The sequence below is a fragment of the Hippocampus zosterae genome, chromosome 6, assembly GCF_025434085.1.
Source record: "Hippocampus zosterae strain Florida chromosome 6, ASM2543408v3, whole genome shotgun sequence".
Taxonomy (NCBI): domain Eukaryota; kingdom Metazoa; phylum Chordata; class Actinopteri; order Syngnathiformes; family Syngnathidae; genus Hippocampus; species Hippocampus zosterae.
In genome coordinates this window covers 318,719-334,169 of record NC_067456.1, presented here as the reverse complement: position 1 = coordinate 334,169, position 15,451 = coordinate 318,719, and the positions used below count along the sequence as shown (strand labels likewise).

Below are 15,451 nucleotides of genomic sequence, written 5' to 3'. Positions count from 1 at the left end.
AAATGCCGTTCTACTTAACAAATGTCTGTTTTTTTTCTTTGTTCCATTGAACTCGTGTACGGAAGGGCCCGTTGAAAATGTTGGATTGCGCAAACGCGTTTCGAAATGATCCACTGCTCAACTACAAATGAGTTGAAGCACAAAAATAGATGCCCACACTTTAAAATACATTCATTGATTAATACTAATAATACACTCGGGTCCAAAATAATAGGATGATTTCAGAGCTCCTCGTGCACTTCATATCTTTTTGTTGAAAATGTGTTTTAACTTTTGAGTTTGGGCAACTTTTGCGATTGGGTTTGCTGTGGCAATTTAGGTTGAATTCGCTCATGGTTGAAATTCATTCTTGATGTTAGTAAGCAATGTCTGCCATCTAGTGGTAAACATTGTCATTACAATTTAAAACTGCTCGGCTACAGTAAGTTTGAAAGTTTTTTTTTCTAGTTGAAAAGTCATAATTTCCAGAAATGAAGTAGTCTCCCCCCCCCAACTTTTTTTTATATCCCTATTTTTCTGGGGGGGGGGGAATCACATTCTTCAGTAGTTTTATTTTTCAAGAAGACAAGAGCTAATTATTAACTTATTCAGTACCAGCCATTTCCAGACCTTTTTGACAAGTATTTCTTTGGTAGTGAATGAGTTAAGGTTTGATAAATATTAATAATGACTATTTTTTATGCAAGCTACAAAATGAGAGAGCAAAGATCGCTGATGTAGAGAAATAGATCTCAGGTTTATTCACAACATCCATCATGAAAACTCATTCGGACAGAAATTATAAAACACTATTTACAAGTTTTTTTGTCATTTGGAATTTTAAGGTCGCGGCGAGAACCCGAGTCGTCGTTTTTTCCCCCCTCAGTTCATTCCCTCCGCCGCTCGCTCCCAGATCCGTGTGGGAAAACGACACGACGGCGATCATCTACAGTGTTTTGAGGTACCGAAAACAACAACAAAGTGAAGTGACGGACAGGCACGCGGAATAAACTGAAACCCCGGTTTGATTCAAAGCATTCGGGGTTGATTGAATGAGCGATTGCGTGCATGCGTCCCCGAAAATACAAAACAAAAGAAGACTTCCCGAGATACGCCGAAGGCAACCAAATGAAGAGTGCGACTCCAAGCAGTTTCATTTTGAACAGTACTTATTGCGACATGAGAAAAAATAACTGTTGGCTTTTTTTTGGGTGGCAGGGGAAATACTGCTTTCCTTCTTAAAGTGCATCCATGAATAAACACACACACACACACAAATAGAGATTTTCATTTTCTCAAAACGCCATTATGAGGAACAAACTGTGACAGCCCCCGCCAAAAGATATTTTAGATTTAGTTGCTCCCCCTAAACCCAACATAGAGTTAAGTGACACTTAGGGAGGTAATACCAGTTCATGAATAAACTGGGATGCGTGTGTGTGTGTGTGTATTTGTCTTACATACAGGAGACAAGTCATGCTAGCATACAGTCAAACGTCTGCTTCTTTTTCAGTTCTGATACATATTTGTATCTATTTAAACAGACATATACACGTGTCTGTGTGTGTGTAGCAATCTAGCAAGCCATCTATCTAGCTAACGAGCTAGCATCTATCCATATACATCTATTGTGAGCTAGCAAGTTCTCTATCCAGCTATCAAGCTAGCTAGCTAGCTACACACACACAAACTTAGAATATGGAGGGAAAGTCCTTCTATTCCAAGAATTTGTTTCTTTTGCTGCCAGAGTCATCAAATCGGAAACACACGAAGGCTTGAAATATTTCACTTTGAGTGTGGCGCACGAATACAACATCCAAGTTTGACTTTCTCCAACAAATGTTTGAAACAAAGGCACTTTCTCTCCGCCCATGTACGACAACAACCACCCACGGAGAGTTGGTGTTGCGCTCGACAAATTGCAGCAGGAGATCATGGCAAATCTTTCCACGGCAACCCCAAACGGGCGTGTCACAGAGGTAGGGGTGGGTTGGGGGGGGGGGGCGTAGGGGCGGGGGCCAGTTTGTCCACTCAAACTCTTTGGCATGTATCCGTATAGGACCAGCGAGGTGAACACACTAGCGGTCCCCAACAGGCAGGCGCTAGCCATGTGGATTTGGGGAAGAGGCACCCCCCCCCAGAACCCAAACTCAAGAAATTCTTTTATGACCAGTGAGAATAAAGTCAGAATATTGCGAACGGCGTATGAAAACTAATCCTGCCCTTTTCAAAGAACGCAAGGTCAAATTTCGATGGGTCCACATCAAAGGATTGAATGGCATTTGGCAAGAACGGATGACTTTTTCAGCGTGCGTGTTGGTTGCGGGTGCGCCTCAGGGCGCAGGGGCCGCGCGTTTGATTTGCGGGCCCCGGCCTTTTTTCCGGGTGCTCCGCTTTCCTCCCGCATTGCAAAAACGTGCGCGGCGGGTTGACCGAACGCTGGAAATTGTCCCGAGAGGGCGATTGTGCGCGCCAATGGTCGTTTGTCTGCGCGTGCTGCCCCGTGATTGGCTGAAACGTGGCCACATTTGACAAGCTAGCGCAATCGGAAGAAAAGGCTGACGTTCCATGAAAAGTCTGAGCGCTTCAATTGTCGTCTCCTTTCTTCTTCATGTCATCTTCCAACTCGATTCTCACATTTTCCTCCCATTTTGGAGCCGATATAAGCGCTCTTGCCTTCCCTCGGTTGTTTTCCGTCCGGCCTCCAGAAGCGAAGGTACCCTCGGTCACACGCTCTCACACTTACGCCAAAACAAAAAGAAAAAAAAAAAACATTCCCAGTCAACCGTCACAATGCCCTGCGAGCGCACCTAACAAAGTGATGTTCACCTGCCAATCAAGAAAAAAGTCCAGCAGCGGCCTTCTCTTGCCGGCAGGGTGGCATCCAGCAAAGCTATCATTGGGATGAGCATCGTTTTCACAAATTACAGCTGAAAACTAACAAACACAAGCCCAAATGTTGCATAAAAAAAGAAGAGGGCGTGTTCCTCCGAGAGGCTCACTTGATAATTCCACAAAAAAACAAAAAAAAACAAGGCAAACTGGGAGTGCGAACGGTGCTCCACGTTTCCCCGTGGATGATGAAAAGCAGACAGAAGCGGTCCAAGCGCAATGACTGAGGCACAACAATGAAATGACATTCCGGCACACGGAGAAACGAGTCACCGCGGAGGACGATTGGGGCCACGAAGGAAATTTGGAAGAAAAAAAATTAAGAAAAGCCGACAAAAGGTGCGCATTTTTCAGGACGAGTTGGATGACGGCAAAAGTGCAAACTTTTTCAAGCAAACAAATGCTCCTGGAATGAGGATCAAGTCACAAATTCCATGAAAACGGAGAGCACGTTATTCAATTTTCAAATTTGGATCAAATCTTCATACGGTGGCACAAAAAAGTTGACATTTCATGCAAATTCTTGTGAGCAAAAGTCCGGCCAGTGCAAATTAAAAAAAAAAAAAAAGATTTACAACTTTGATGATTTAATGACTCCAAAAATGTCCTCGGAGACGAAAGGAAAAAAAGTTTTGATTTTGTCAGAATTTCACCCGACGAACAAAAAAGCTCCAATTAGAACAGGCAAAAAGACGACGCATGTGTGTGTGTGTTGATTTTTGCAGATCAATTCTCAAACGTTCATTAAAAATGTGAATGATCAGTCCAAACGTTTCCATTTTATCATTGCTAAGGTCCAACTTAATTCTTGTGGTGTTAGAGTTGACAGAACTTGATTTTTCTTTGGGTGGGGGGTGGGGGGGAGGCAGGGGGTCGGATTCAAACTCTTTTGGGTATAAGACTGAGATTGAATTTCCCCGCAAAATACAACTCGATTCTCTAGACGTTCAAATTTTCCCCTTTGACTTTGGTTCCAAAATCACTTTTTCTTTCAAACCCCACCCTTAAAATCTTGTCCCCCGTAAAATACAGCCAGATGATTTTTAGTGGGGTGGGGAGTTGGGGGGGTTGGTGGCTATTATTTTTGTTGCATTTTCCTGATGACCAATTTTATTGGCGGCGCATATCCTCTGCCATGTGCCGTGGAAGAGAAACGCAAAACTTTTTTCAGCGCTTTTCAGTTTTGGTGGCGAGCTGAGTGGCGACGGCACTTTTTTCCAAGGTCATTCTTTGAATTCTTTGGCTTGTTTTGGTCAGTGTGGCCCCAATCCTTCTCGGTACAAAATCAATTTGGTTCTCTTCAAGCGAAATTCCCCTCGATTTGGTTCCTGTGAGACACCCCCCCCACCCCCCCACGGAAACGCTACATTCATCATCGCACTGATTGTCGCCTGCACGCGGCGGTACGTCCACCACCCAAACAATGGAATAATGCTTGATTTGGATTATTATTATTTTTTTGGGTTGGGGGGGGGGGGGTTGCGACGCGAGTCTCCCTGAGTCTTTTCGGCAGCGGCGTGCAAGCATGCGGGGGTCAAAAAAAAGAAGGAGTGTGGGGGGGGGGGGGGGGGTGGTTAGATACTGTTGTCCAGCTGTCCACGGTGGTTGAGAAGCAGCACGGTGGTCTCGTCGGGCCCGTTCTCCGTGGGGCCCGCGGGGTCCAGCTCGCCCAGGGCGACGTCGGAGGCGTCGGCCTCGGGCGGCGTCAGCCCGGCCGGCTGGTGGAGGCTGACGGGCGACTGAGGCGTGCTGTCCAGCCGCGACGCCATCAGACCGTTCTGGTACTGCGAGCGCGTGATCTGGATGGCAATTTCAATGCCGCGTCATCGGGAAGCACACCACACTGGCCGGTGGTCCTCTCCCCTCGGGCACGTACCTTGACGAACTGCAGGTCGCTGAGGGCCCGCACGTAGAAATCGGGCGTGTAGATGGTGCTGCAGTTGAGCTGACTGCCGAGCTGAACGGCGCTGCCGCCCAACAGCGACTCGGCCCGGTCGGCGCCGCTCAGCGACGACGTGCGGTTCAGGCCGCCGACGTGCGACGGCGAGCGGAACTCTGCCGAGGCACAAGGGCGCACGTGCGTTAGTCACGGACGCCGTCGGCGGCGCCGGTGGCACCCGGTTACATGCGTGCGCGTCATCACCGCGGTGAGACACCGACAAATTCAACTTGTGAGTCAAGGAAACTTGAGTCAGCCTTCGCCTGCAAGCCAAGCAAGTCATAAGTTACTGCGCGTCAGAATTTGAAGAAAGAAAAAAAATATATAAAGAAAAATCATCAATCGGCCGCCTTCACAACACTCGATACCTTGAAATATGACCGACCGAGTTAGGCTTTCAAACTTAAGGAGTCGGGTTTTAGCCAGGCAAGTCCCAAGTCCGACAAGCAGTCCGTCTCAGCTCAAGTGATGACCCGACTCCCCCTTTGCAGAAGAAAATGAAAAAAAAAAAACCCCAAAACCCCAAAACAAAAGCTCATGATGTGTGAGACAACCATGAAGCGCAAATGCTGCCAAAACGCAACGCCGGCTTGAACGCACCGACTGGCGTGCACATTCCCAAGCTACACAAACCAAGTTAACAACTTTACATCCAAAGAACGCTACAAACTACACAAATTGGCTAATGCGTTTGATGGCGTGTTTTTCATGTTTCAAACAGCCTCGTCCATTGGTTTCCCAAGCGCGAAGCCAAAAGGCAAACTTTTCCAACAGCCGTGTTGTCACGACATGAATCACGCAAACACTCATCCTTGAATTCAGCTTATGAATTTTCAAAGGGTGGCCCGGGGGGGGGGGGGTGAAGAAAATTCCTTTGGGTTTTTTCCACCTCGCCTCGAACACAAGTCCACACGCGCGCTTTCATGACGAAGCGCCACCCGGCGCAGGACACCAAAAGTGGCTCACAACAAGCCGATTGGCGGGCAGCGTGAGACGTCCGCCAGGGGGCCTCAGTGAGTCAGAGGAAACCGGCGTCCGACACGCGGCGACTTCAACGAGAGATTGTTGTTGGGGTTTTTTTTCACCGTGGGGTGAGGGGAAGGGGGGGTCGTGTGTTTTTAGTGAGCAGCTAAATTAGGCTACGGCTGGACTGTTAGCATTGCGAGTTAGTGGTTAGCTGCTGATGACGTAGATGTGAACTTTTTAACATCCAGTCGGAAATTTGAAGGACAAGTAAAATTGCCATTAAGAGGGTTTATTAGGAATGATTTGAAATTTTGGATGACTTTTTTGTCACGATCATAACTATTTGCAGGGCCGGCCCGTGAACAGCCAAACCCAGGGAGAATTGGGGCCATTATAATTGCTGTTGATTATTTCAAAACAACTGCAACTTCAAACACGAAATCAGATCAATACATCTCCATCATATTTTGTCATGGATCGCGTGACATGGACCTCAAATTCATAAAAAATGTCCGAATTTTGATTCAAAGTTCCTCAGGTGGCACGTTAAAGGTTCCAAGTTTTGTTTCCAAAACACTTTTTGGAATCCTCTCGAAAAGCTTCCGACTGGATGTCGAGTGCTCATCAAGTGACCTTTGAGAGAGCGACATTGTTGAATAGTCTGTGGATGAAAATGCACCCCCACCTGGAATCACAGGGGCAAAAAACACTCGGCCACCGTCGTGCTCTTGAAAAGCACAAAGTCTTCCTGTGGAATTTTACGCGAGGTGCCGCTAGTAGCCACGCGCTTAGCCATTAAAAAAAAAAAAAGAAAATTTAACGCGGCTTCGCTGAAACTTTTTCCAGCAGTGTGGCTTTTTTATTTTGCTTGATTTCAACTTCCAGCTTCTGTCAAGAAGGAGTGAAGACGGACTGCTAAGTTAGCGGCAAAAGTTCGCCGCAATCATGTATTGATTTCTTTTACACGTCAAGGCTTTGTTTGTTGGGTTTTTCTTCCTCGCTAGAACTCTGACCGCTCTTATCAATATCAGAACTTGGATTGGGATCCGGTGCAAGACAAGAAAGAGCAGTGAGTGATGATGTAGACTGCTACCTTAGCCCCTCATGCTACTTTGAGTACTTTCTAGGCTACGCGATGGAGAACCGGTCCTCTAAGGACCCCGGCATGCCGCAGGTTACCTGGCAACCAAGCCAAGAGTGAAAACCTCTTAAAGGAGGGATGGCGGGGGCGGGGCACCGCCGCTGGGAGGAGAAAAGTACAGAAGGTGTGACGCCAATACAGCGACAGACAAACAAGGTGAGCGTGTGCAAAACAAAGGCCAAAAATAACATAAATGAGCAAATGGTGTTGGGATATGGGAGCGCGTCTCAGACTTTGCGAAGCGGAGACCCCGAGCTCCGACTTGGGAATCGGTACGTTGTCAGGCAAAGAAGAGTTGTGGCTCGGGGGGGTTGGGAGCGGGGGGTCTCGCGTCTGGTGTGACTCACCCAGCATGGGAGCGCTAAGAGCCATGATGCCGTAGTAGGAGAAGGGTCCCGTCTCAAACTTCATGTTCTCGTTGCCGGCCTCCACCTCCACTCGGCCCTGACGCAGACAAAAAGATCGGCGCTTCATTACATTCGACCCATTTGAAATCTCACAAGTAGATAGGTCCGCTCTTTATGTGAACACAAATACAAACCAAGGAGATATCGATATCCAGATAGCGATACTGTAATTAAAAGAACCCGTCGTGAAACGCGTTTGGTTTTAAAAGACGTGCCTCCGCGGACCAATGAATCTGCCTCAATGAGGCTTGAGCTGGTCCAAAAAAAAAAAAAAAACGATCAAAAAGTGAGACACGGGTTTGATGATGCTGATGATTTGTTTTCAGTTTGTGTTTTGGGTGACATTAGCGCACGCTTTTCAGGGCAGGCGCCGTATTTGCGTTTGGCTTTGCACTTTCATCAAAGTCTCGTCCGTCTCGAATCAATATCTATATTTAGAGATAGATAGATAGATAGATGTGGCGAAGTTCCCAAAAGACGTCATTCCCCCCCAAAAAGAAAAGCAGCGTGACTGTGTTGTAGTTACACACTTTGGCCATTGGGGGTCATTGCAGCCTGAACTACAGTCTGCAAAACATTTTCAGTTATGTAGCATTTGTCTCAGATGAGCACATTCTCTTTTTTTGGGGTGGGGGCTGCGGGGGCGGGGGGGCTGATTAGTTGTTGGTGATAGAGGCTAAGGAGGCCTCTGGCTTGTTTGTCCGCACAGTCCAGCCCAACAGGTCGGCTGGAATGTGTGACATGCAGCAGCAGCGGCGGCAACAAGAGGACACTTAATCCGCACACGGCATCACAACATCCGCGACAGCCGGACACCATCATGGACACGTGGCACCTAAGTGGCGTGCAGGCTGCTACAAACGGGGTGTCTGCCAAATATGGCAAATGTCATAAAAAAAACATGGGCCAGGCAAGGGCGAGGCGCAAAAGCCTCGGTTCGATGAGAACGTTTTCCTTCACCTGCAGGATGAGGATGAAGTAGTCCACAGATTTGCCCCTCTGGTAGACGTAGTGGTGCGGCGAGCACTTGTCGCTCTCGTTGAACTTGATCTCCTGGATGACGTCGGGGTGGCGCAGGATTCGCAACAGCACCTTGTCGGATATCTGAGCCGGGCTGAACAGGGTCACCTCTGCATTTGCGCACAAACACCCCCCCCCCATTTTTCATCTTTGCATTCAGCCATGAATTGCGTGTGTGTATATTGATGATGATGCTGATGTCTCCCACCTGTGGCCAGGAAGCGGTGGGCTGCCAGCAGCAGCTGAGGCGAGATCTTCACCTTGGACTCGCGCTCGTGCTTGAAGGCGGAGAAGTCCCTCTTGTTTTTGTTGGGCGCCACCTTCTTCCTGCTGCGGTTGTCAGCTGAGAAAAGCAAAAGCCGGAGCGCCAAGTCGGGCGGCGGTCACAAAGCCGCGCGCGACCGCCACGGCCGCCGCCCACTCACTGTACTGATCCGACTCGTCCAGAATCTCCGATTTGATGATCTCCTCGATGACGTCCTCCAGCGTGACCAGGCCCAGCACCTCGTAGAAGGGGTCGCCCTCGCCCTCGTTGTTCACCTTCTGCACGATGGCCAGGTGGGACTTGCCTAAGGCGGGCGGGGCAAAAAGACACATTTGGGGGTGAAGGCCATACCCGCTTTGGCTTCGCCGGCGTCCGTTCCGGCGGGGCCGCTATGCGCTACACTTGGCGCCCGTCGCGGGAAGCTCGCGCCGCCTTTCGTGTTTGCGTTCGTCCGTCAATCGACGATGGGTGGGGCTCCCTTCCCGCCACGTGATCGTCGACTAAGGAGAAGCCGCGTGACGCGGTGGCGCGCACCAGCCGCTTTTACCTGTGGACTTTGACCGAGGCCTACGTGAAAACTAAACAATTATGGAGCGGCCTGCGCACGCCCCGCCCGCTCAGGCCTTCGCCGCAAGATGAAGGGCGAAGCTCCTTCGCCAAGTTCACGGCGACAGAGGGCGCGGCCAACTTCAAGTTGAGCCACGACTGTCAATGATTACTCCGCCGGTAGAATCGCGGCCGGTTAATCGATGACTTGCGACGGCGCTCCTGTCAAGGGAGCGCCCTTATTTGTCAGGAGAAGGTCAACGCGGCGGACGTGCGCGCAGCAAAAGCGCGTGAGCAATTCAAGGCCCCCAAAACGGTTTCCAAATGTCCTTGTTGCAAGTACCCCCCCCCCCAAAAGAAAACAACAACAAAACCATTCTAGCAAGCAGGCAACTATGCGGTTGTCTGTCCACACCTATGCGAGTGGAGCCAACGTGTCCCGACTCGTCCCAGGCTCACTTTCACGCCGCTTTCTCCTCCCCACCTAAGCGGGGGCCACCCGGCACCTGGCCACCTTCTAAAAAATGCCATCGACTGAACTGCTGGGGTTCGTCCCGACATCACCCGTGGTTCCGTTTCCCGTTTGACGCTTCCCGCTCTATGGTTATCATCACCCAGCCGCCTCATCGCACAAGGAAAAGGGAGGCGGGGCTTTGGAAGACGGGGCGACATGACGCGGGGAGACTTCACGTCCGCCCCTTTTCCACCAAAGGCCAAGGGGCAGTGCAGTCAGCGGACGAGTCCCCGCCCGCCCCGACGGTCGGCGCACACACACAAGAGTGACACGCCCGCTTGGGCTCGAGTTTCAGGTGTGCCCGGATGATGTCATCGGCCGCCATTTGGCTGACGAGAAGGGAAGAAAAAGACTCCTCCCTTTTCGAGCGTTTTGCCACCCACGCCGAGGCGAGCGGCTCAACTCGGCGTGGCGTCGCTCAGAGATGAGACGAGGGCCGCGCCGGCGTGTTGGTGTCAAGGTGCACGGGGGCAGAGGACAAGCTGTCAGGGAGGGGCGCTTGGGAAATGATTGAAGAAAAGACCAACAAAGGGCCCCGCCAAAGACACACACACACACACACACGCACTCGAGCGCTGCTATTTGAAGAAAGACGACGCGGGCGCCCAAACCGGCTCCCGAGGCCCAAGCGAACCCTCACCCAGTCAAGCAACAAATTCAAATCGAGGGAGAGAAATTCGAACAATCCCTTTCATCACCGAGCGACGGATTCACCCATCATTCATGAAACGCTTTCAATGCTCACAATGCTTCGGATTTCTTTCATAGATTTTTTTTTTTGGTGAACAGATCCACAAAGGCCACTTCTACCCATTTGTTGCCGTTTTCACGCCCGCCCCGACGACCGGGGCGGCGAAAGAAAAAATGAAAAATAGCCCAATGGCGCAGAAAGGCTGCCGCCAAAACGTGCCGTCGTCTCGTCGCAATACCAAACGAGCTTTAGAAGAAAAGTGGTTGTTTTTTTTCGCCCATCGTGTCAAGTTCTCCAAATTGCTGCGTTCTGTGACGTTGTAAGCGGCAAAGCGACCACGCGACGGCATAGACGCTCGACTTGCTCCTGAACTAAACAAGACAATACAAAGAATTTTCCAAGAGCTTTTTCCAAGTTGGTAGTCATGGGCAGCACAATGCTGGTTCCTGACCAAAAAGCGGAGAAAACAACCTTTATCAAAGTAGCCGTAGCTGTGACTTTGGCGCTAAATATATCGGGAGGGGGGGGGGGTTCTTTTACGACACCTTGATGACCAAACAACAAAAGCAAGACTGAGGGGCTTTTGAGGGCAAACAAAGGAAGGACTACGAAAGGCAAAGGCATTTTGCGCTCAGCTTAGCCAAAGACTCGTGACCCCCGCCCGTTTTTCACGTCCATATTGGGAGGGTATGACCTTCAAGGCGGCGCTAGCGGCGCTCGGACTTTTGCGCCTCCCGCCGCGACTTCCTGCCGACGGCATTAAATTTTCATCGGGGCTCACGGCGGGGCGTCGCTGTCTCAGAAGGTCGACCGGCAGTTTCCAACTCCTGCTGCCGCGGCAACAGAGGCCCGACAGCAGCGCGCGGAACTTGAGATTCCGGCGGGGAGGCCGACGTTCTTCCCACATTTGAAAAAGCGTGATTGTGAGCAAGAACCTGCTCGAGTCCAAATTGTGCTTTTGAGCCGCTGGAATCCAGTCCAGGCAATTGAGTGGGTGCTCGTGTTTCAGCTCCAAAGCGCGGTCTCGAAACGACTCCAACTCCCGACTCGAGGCGCCACTGGAACTCCTTCGTGTGTTTGTAGTCGCTGGCTCCCGCCGCGCCAGAGCGAGATGCACCGCCGAGCTTTCTGTTGGCCCGCCGCCACTTTGCGCTCCGCAACAACAACAGCAGCAGCAGCAGCAGTAAGCAAGCAGGGTGACTGACACACGACAGGAAGAGACTCCTCTGAGCCTCGGGGAAACACACACACACACACACGCTTTTAATGAAGAGCCAAGATGTCCGACAGGGAAGCCAAAGAGGAAGTGCACGTGTGTGAGCGGAGAAGTCAAAGACGGAAGCGTGGCCACAAGTGGGGAACAAGCCTTGATTTGTTTGTTTGCGGGCGTGTGGGCGGCCTCCCGGAGAGCCAAACTTTTCGCTCCATTTCTCCAATATCGCGACTTGGCTATTTTATTTTGGGGGATGCCTTTTTACCCACGACGGCGCAAATGACGAAAGTAGAGAGCGAAAAAGCCAGCCACGTTGGAGATGTGGATTGATTGATGATGAAACGAGGAAAGAAAGGGAGACGGCAGGTGGAACGGCGGAAGGAGAAAGGCCACGCGGTAGCCGCAACACATTCGGGAAACACTATTTGTCCCATCTTTGGCATGATTTATCCCAAAAAAACACAGGGCGGGCCTATTTTTTCAGTTGTTCGCATAAGCAAATTTTGCCGAGTTTGTTCCGTCGGTTCGCAAAAAAGATTTCTCAATGATTTTGTGGGATGACTTTTTTGCTTCTTTGGATAAATTTGGCAGGCTGCACTGAAGTACACTTCAATCCGTCAGTTTTTCGACTTGGACTTATGTACATGAGTACCGGTCGAGGCGACTTTTCCCTGTGTGTGTGTGTGGGGGGGGGGGGGGGTAACCAAAGTATTATTAGTTTTGTCACATCTGACCCCGACTAACGGGCAAAATGAAAATAAGAAAAGTTGAAAGGAAGCTCTGTTTCTGGCCCTCATATGAGTCAAGCAACGTGCCTCAAAGGCTTGTTCCAGAGGAATGCGAGCGACCCCCCCCAATCTTGGCTTTTGATCCACGTGGGGCCACGTGAGAATACGCACACCAAAGGGCAAAAAGCATCTTCAGGTCACAAGAAGACTAGCAAATGCAAAGCGGCGCCAACATTTGCAGCAGAATGAATCCAAAGCTTCTGGCGACACTTCGGCAAACGTCGCTCCCCATCTAGCGCGCAAATCAACCGCCAGCCACAAAGAGCGGCGGGCGCGAGCACGGACAAAACGCCGGCGTTTTCCAAATTACGTTTGGCGAATTCGGCCCACTCCTCCCGGCGGCAAGAGCACCGACCTTTTTTGAACTCCTCCAGCATGGAATCCAGCTTGGTGTCGTGGAAGACAAAGTGCACGGGGCGGTTGTAGAACTTGATGATGGACTTGAGCGTGGTGCCGTCGTCGGGGTCGACGAAGGCCAGGTCCTTGACGAAGAGCACGTCCACCACGTTGGAGCGCTCGCCCTCGTAGACGGGGATGCGGGTGTAGCCGCTCTCCATGATCTCGGACATGGTGTTGAAGTCCAGCACGGCGTCGGCGTGGATCATGAAGCAGTCGTCCACCGGCGTCATCACGTCCTCCACCGTCTTGGTGCGCAGCTCCAGCGCCCCCTGGATCATGTTGAGCTCCTCCTTCACCAGGTCGTTGTAGGGCTCCGTCACCTTCAGCATCTCCACCAGCTTCTCGCGGTTGTACACCGTGCCGATCTCCTGGCCCAGCGCGCAGTCCAGGATCTTGCTGATGGGCCACGACAGCGGGAAGGTGAGCAGCATGAAGAGCTTGGTGACCAGGATGGTGTTGGCGCCCACCGCCAGGCCGTGGCGCGAGCACAGCGCCTGGGGCACGATCTCGCCGAAGATCACGATGCCCACCGTGGAGGCCACCACCGCCCCCACGCCCGAGGCCGTCAGGTCGTCCAGCAGGATGGTCAGAGTGGTGTTGACCAGCACGTTGCCCAGGAGCAGCGAGCACAGCAGGTAGTTGCCCTTGCGCCGGATGGGCTCGATCTTGCGGGCGTACTTCTTCTCCTTCTCCGTGCCGCAGCTCTGCACGATGCGCAGCTCCATGGGGTCCAGGGCCATCAGGCCCAGGTTCAGACCGCTGAACATGCCCGACAGGACCAGCAGGAAGGAGATGAGGATCACCTGACAAAACGCCAAAGGCCAAACGCCGGCCGTCAACAAACTCCGAAGCCGGACCCCCGCTTGCTGTCGTTTGCCCAGTTTGTCTTTTCTTACGTCGTTTCGCTCAAACGGCATCGATTGCGACCAAAGCCTCGATTACTCGCTTAGGATTTAGCTTGCAGAAAAGTATTTGGCTTGTTTTCTTTTAGGAACGGTTTCGACCTCAAGACTTATTTCGACACTCTCGCAGGTGCTTAAAGCAGAGCAGCAAAAATGGCAGCAGTCTCTTGCCCCGCCTCGCCCCCCCCCCGACCTGTGGAATTTGGCCTGTTTTGCTGCCACTTCTTCACCTCCCCACTCCTCTCGTACGTGGAGAGCAGGCTAGGCTCTTGTTGCGAGGAGTCGGCGTCGGCCCGACCGACCTACGGCACTTTTTACGCAATTTTCTACCGTGTCCTCTCATACGATAAATGTTGGCCGCTCGTGAGGGGGACTCCTTCTCCTCCTCCTCCTAAATGGGTTTTCTCGGAGTTTTCGATTGGGTGGTTGCGGGGTCTGAAGGCTTTGGGCATACAAATAAACTTGACTTAAGAGTGAGCTCCTTTTGTTCTTTCATTCATTCATTCATCTTCCGAGCCACTATCCCAGCTGTCTTCGGGCAGTAGGCGGGGGACACCCTGAACGGGTTGCCAGCCAGAAACGAACAACCATTCGCACTCACGCTCACACCTAGGGACAATGTAGAGTGTTCAATCAGCCGGCCACGCATGTTTTTGGAATGTGGGAGGAAACCGGAGCACCCGGAGAAAACCCACGCAGGCCCCGGGAGAACATGCAAACTCCACACAGGGAGGCCGGAGCTGGAATCGAACCCGGTACCTCTGCGCCGTTAAGCCGACGTGCTAACCACTGGACTACCGGGCCGCCCTCCTTTTGTTCTTCATTGTGCCAAATCAAAACTCGTACATGAGTTTTAAAAAAAAACTCAGGAGAAGAATTGTCACATTTTGCTTCAGTACATTTCAGAGTTTGGGCTTTTGACTTTGGTTTGTTTGTCTATAGCTCGACGAGTAGCTCTTCCGTGACTCACCTGAAGCCACACGGGAAGCAGGGACTTCTTCACCTCCACCACCCGTATCCGGCCGTCCCGCTCGTCCAGCAGGGACCACGCGTCCGGGGGGTCCAGGGGGTCTCGCACGCACAGGGCGAACACCTTGACCACCTCGCTCTTGCGCAGCTCCTTGACGGTGACGCTGAGCAGCCCGGAGGTGTTGTGGTTACTCACGTTCATGGTGCCCTTTCCGAACAGGTCCTTGCTGTGCTCCGGGCACGTCCGGTTGAAGGCCACCTCCACGGCGCCGTGGGCGTCGTCCTCCGCCTCGCTGGAGTAGAGCTCCGTGAAGCGGACGAGCGCGGAGCTGTTGGGGAACAAGTGGAGCCCGTAGAACCGGACCAGGATGTCGCTGCCCTCGGTCACCTGGATCACGCCGCGCTCGGTGGTCCCGGCCGGCATGTCGCTGCGCTCGAGCCGCATGCCGAGGATCCGCGTGCCGGCCCGCGGCTCGGCCAGCGCCGCCTCGGCCCGGACGCCGGCCGCAAGTTGGGTAAAGAGCAGTAAAGTCCGCAGAAAGCCGCGTCCGCTCAACGCCGTCGCCATGTTTGTTTCGCTCACTGTCATTTGTGTCGGAGGCGGGAGGGGCGGCGGGAGTGGGGATAAGACGTCACTACGTTCGCTTGGCTCATTTACATTCTCGGAAGCCGGCCAATAGGCTGCTCTAACGTCATCGCGGCTACGTTGACCGAACCGCCCCCCTGTGAAATTTTGGTTTTCAGAATCAGAATCATCTTTATTGGCCAAGTATGTAGAACACACAAGGAATTCGTCTCCGGTACAACACGCTGCATTAGT

At 51.8% G+C, this 15,451-nt stretch overlaps 1 protein-coding gene across 2 annotated transcripts; it reads right to left on the bottom strand.

Moving 5' to 3' along the window:
* Positions 1 to 4,316: 4,316 nt before the first annotated feature.
* Positions 4,317 to 15,252, bottom strand: LOC127601655 (metal transporter CNNM4-like). Of its 2 annotated transcripts, XM_052067091.1 has the most exons (8): positions 14,633 to 15,251; positions 12,717 to 13,563; positions 8,770 to 8,913; positions 8,553 to 8,687; positions 8,285 to 8,454; positions 7,265 to 7,361; positions 4,748 to 4,926; positions 4,317 to 4,670 (listed from the first exon to the last, which is right to left on the bottom strand). In XM_052067091.1, the coding sequence occupies exons 1-8, from the start codon at positions 15,218 to 15,220 to the stop codon at positions 4,446 to 4,448; spliced, it is 2,385 nt and encodes a 794-aa protein (XP_051923051.1). In that variant the 5' UTR covers positions 15,221 to 15,251; the 3' UTR covers positions 4,317 to 4,445. The 2 variants fall into 2 exon arrangements, with proteins under 2 accessions (XP_051923051.1, XP_051923052.1); XM_052067092.1 differs by lacking the exons at positions 4,317 to 4,670; positions 4,748 to 4,926 and adding an exon at positions 6,420 to 7,018 and having other exon boundaries at positions 14,633 to 15,252.
* Positions 15,253 to 15,451: the final 199 nt, after the last annotated feature.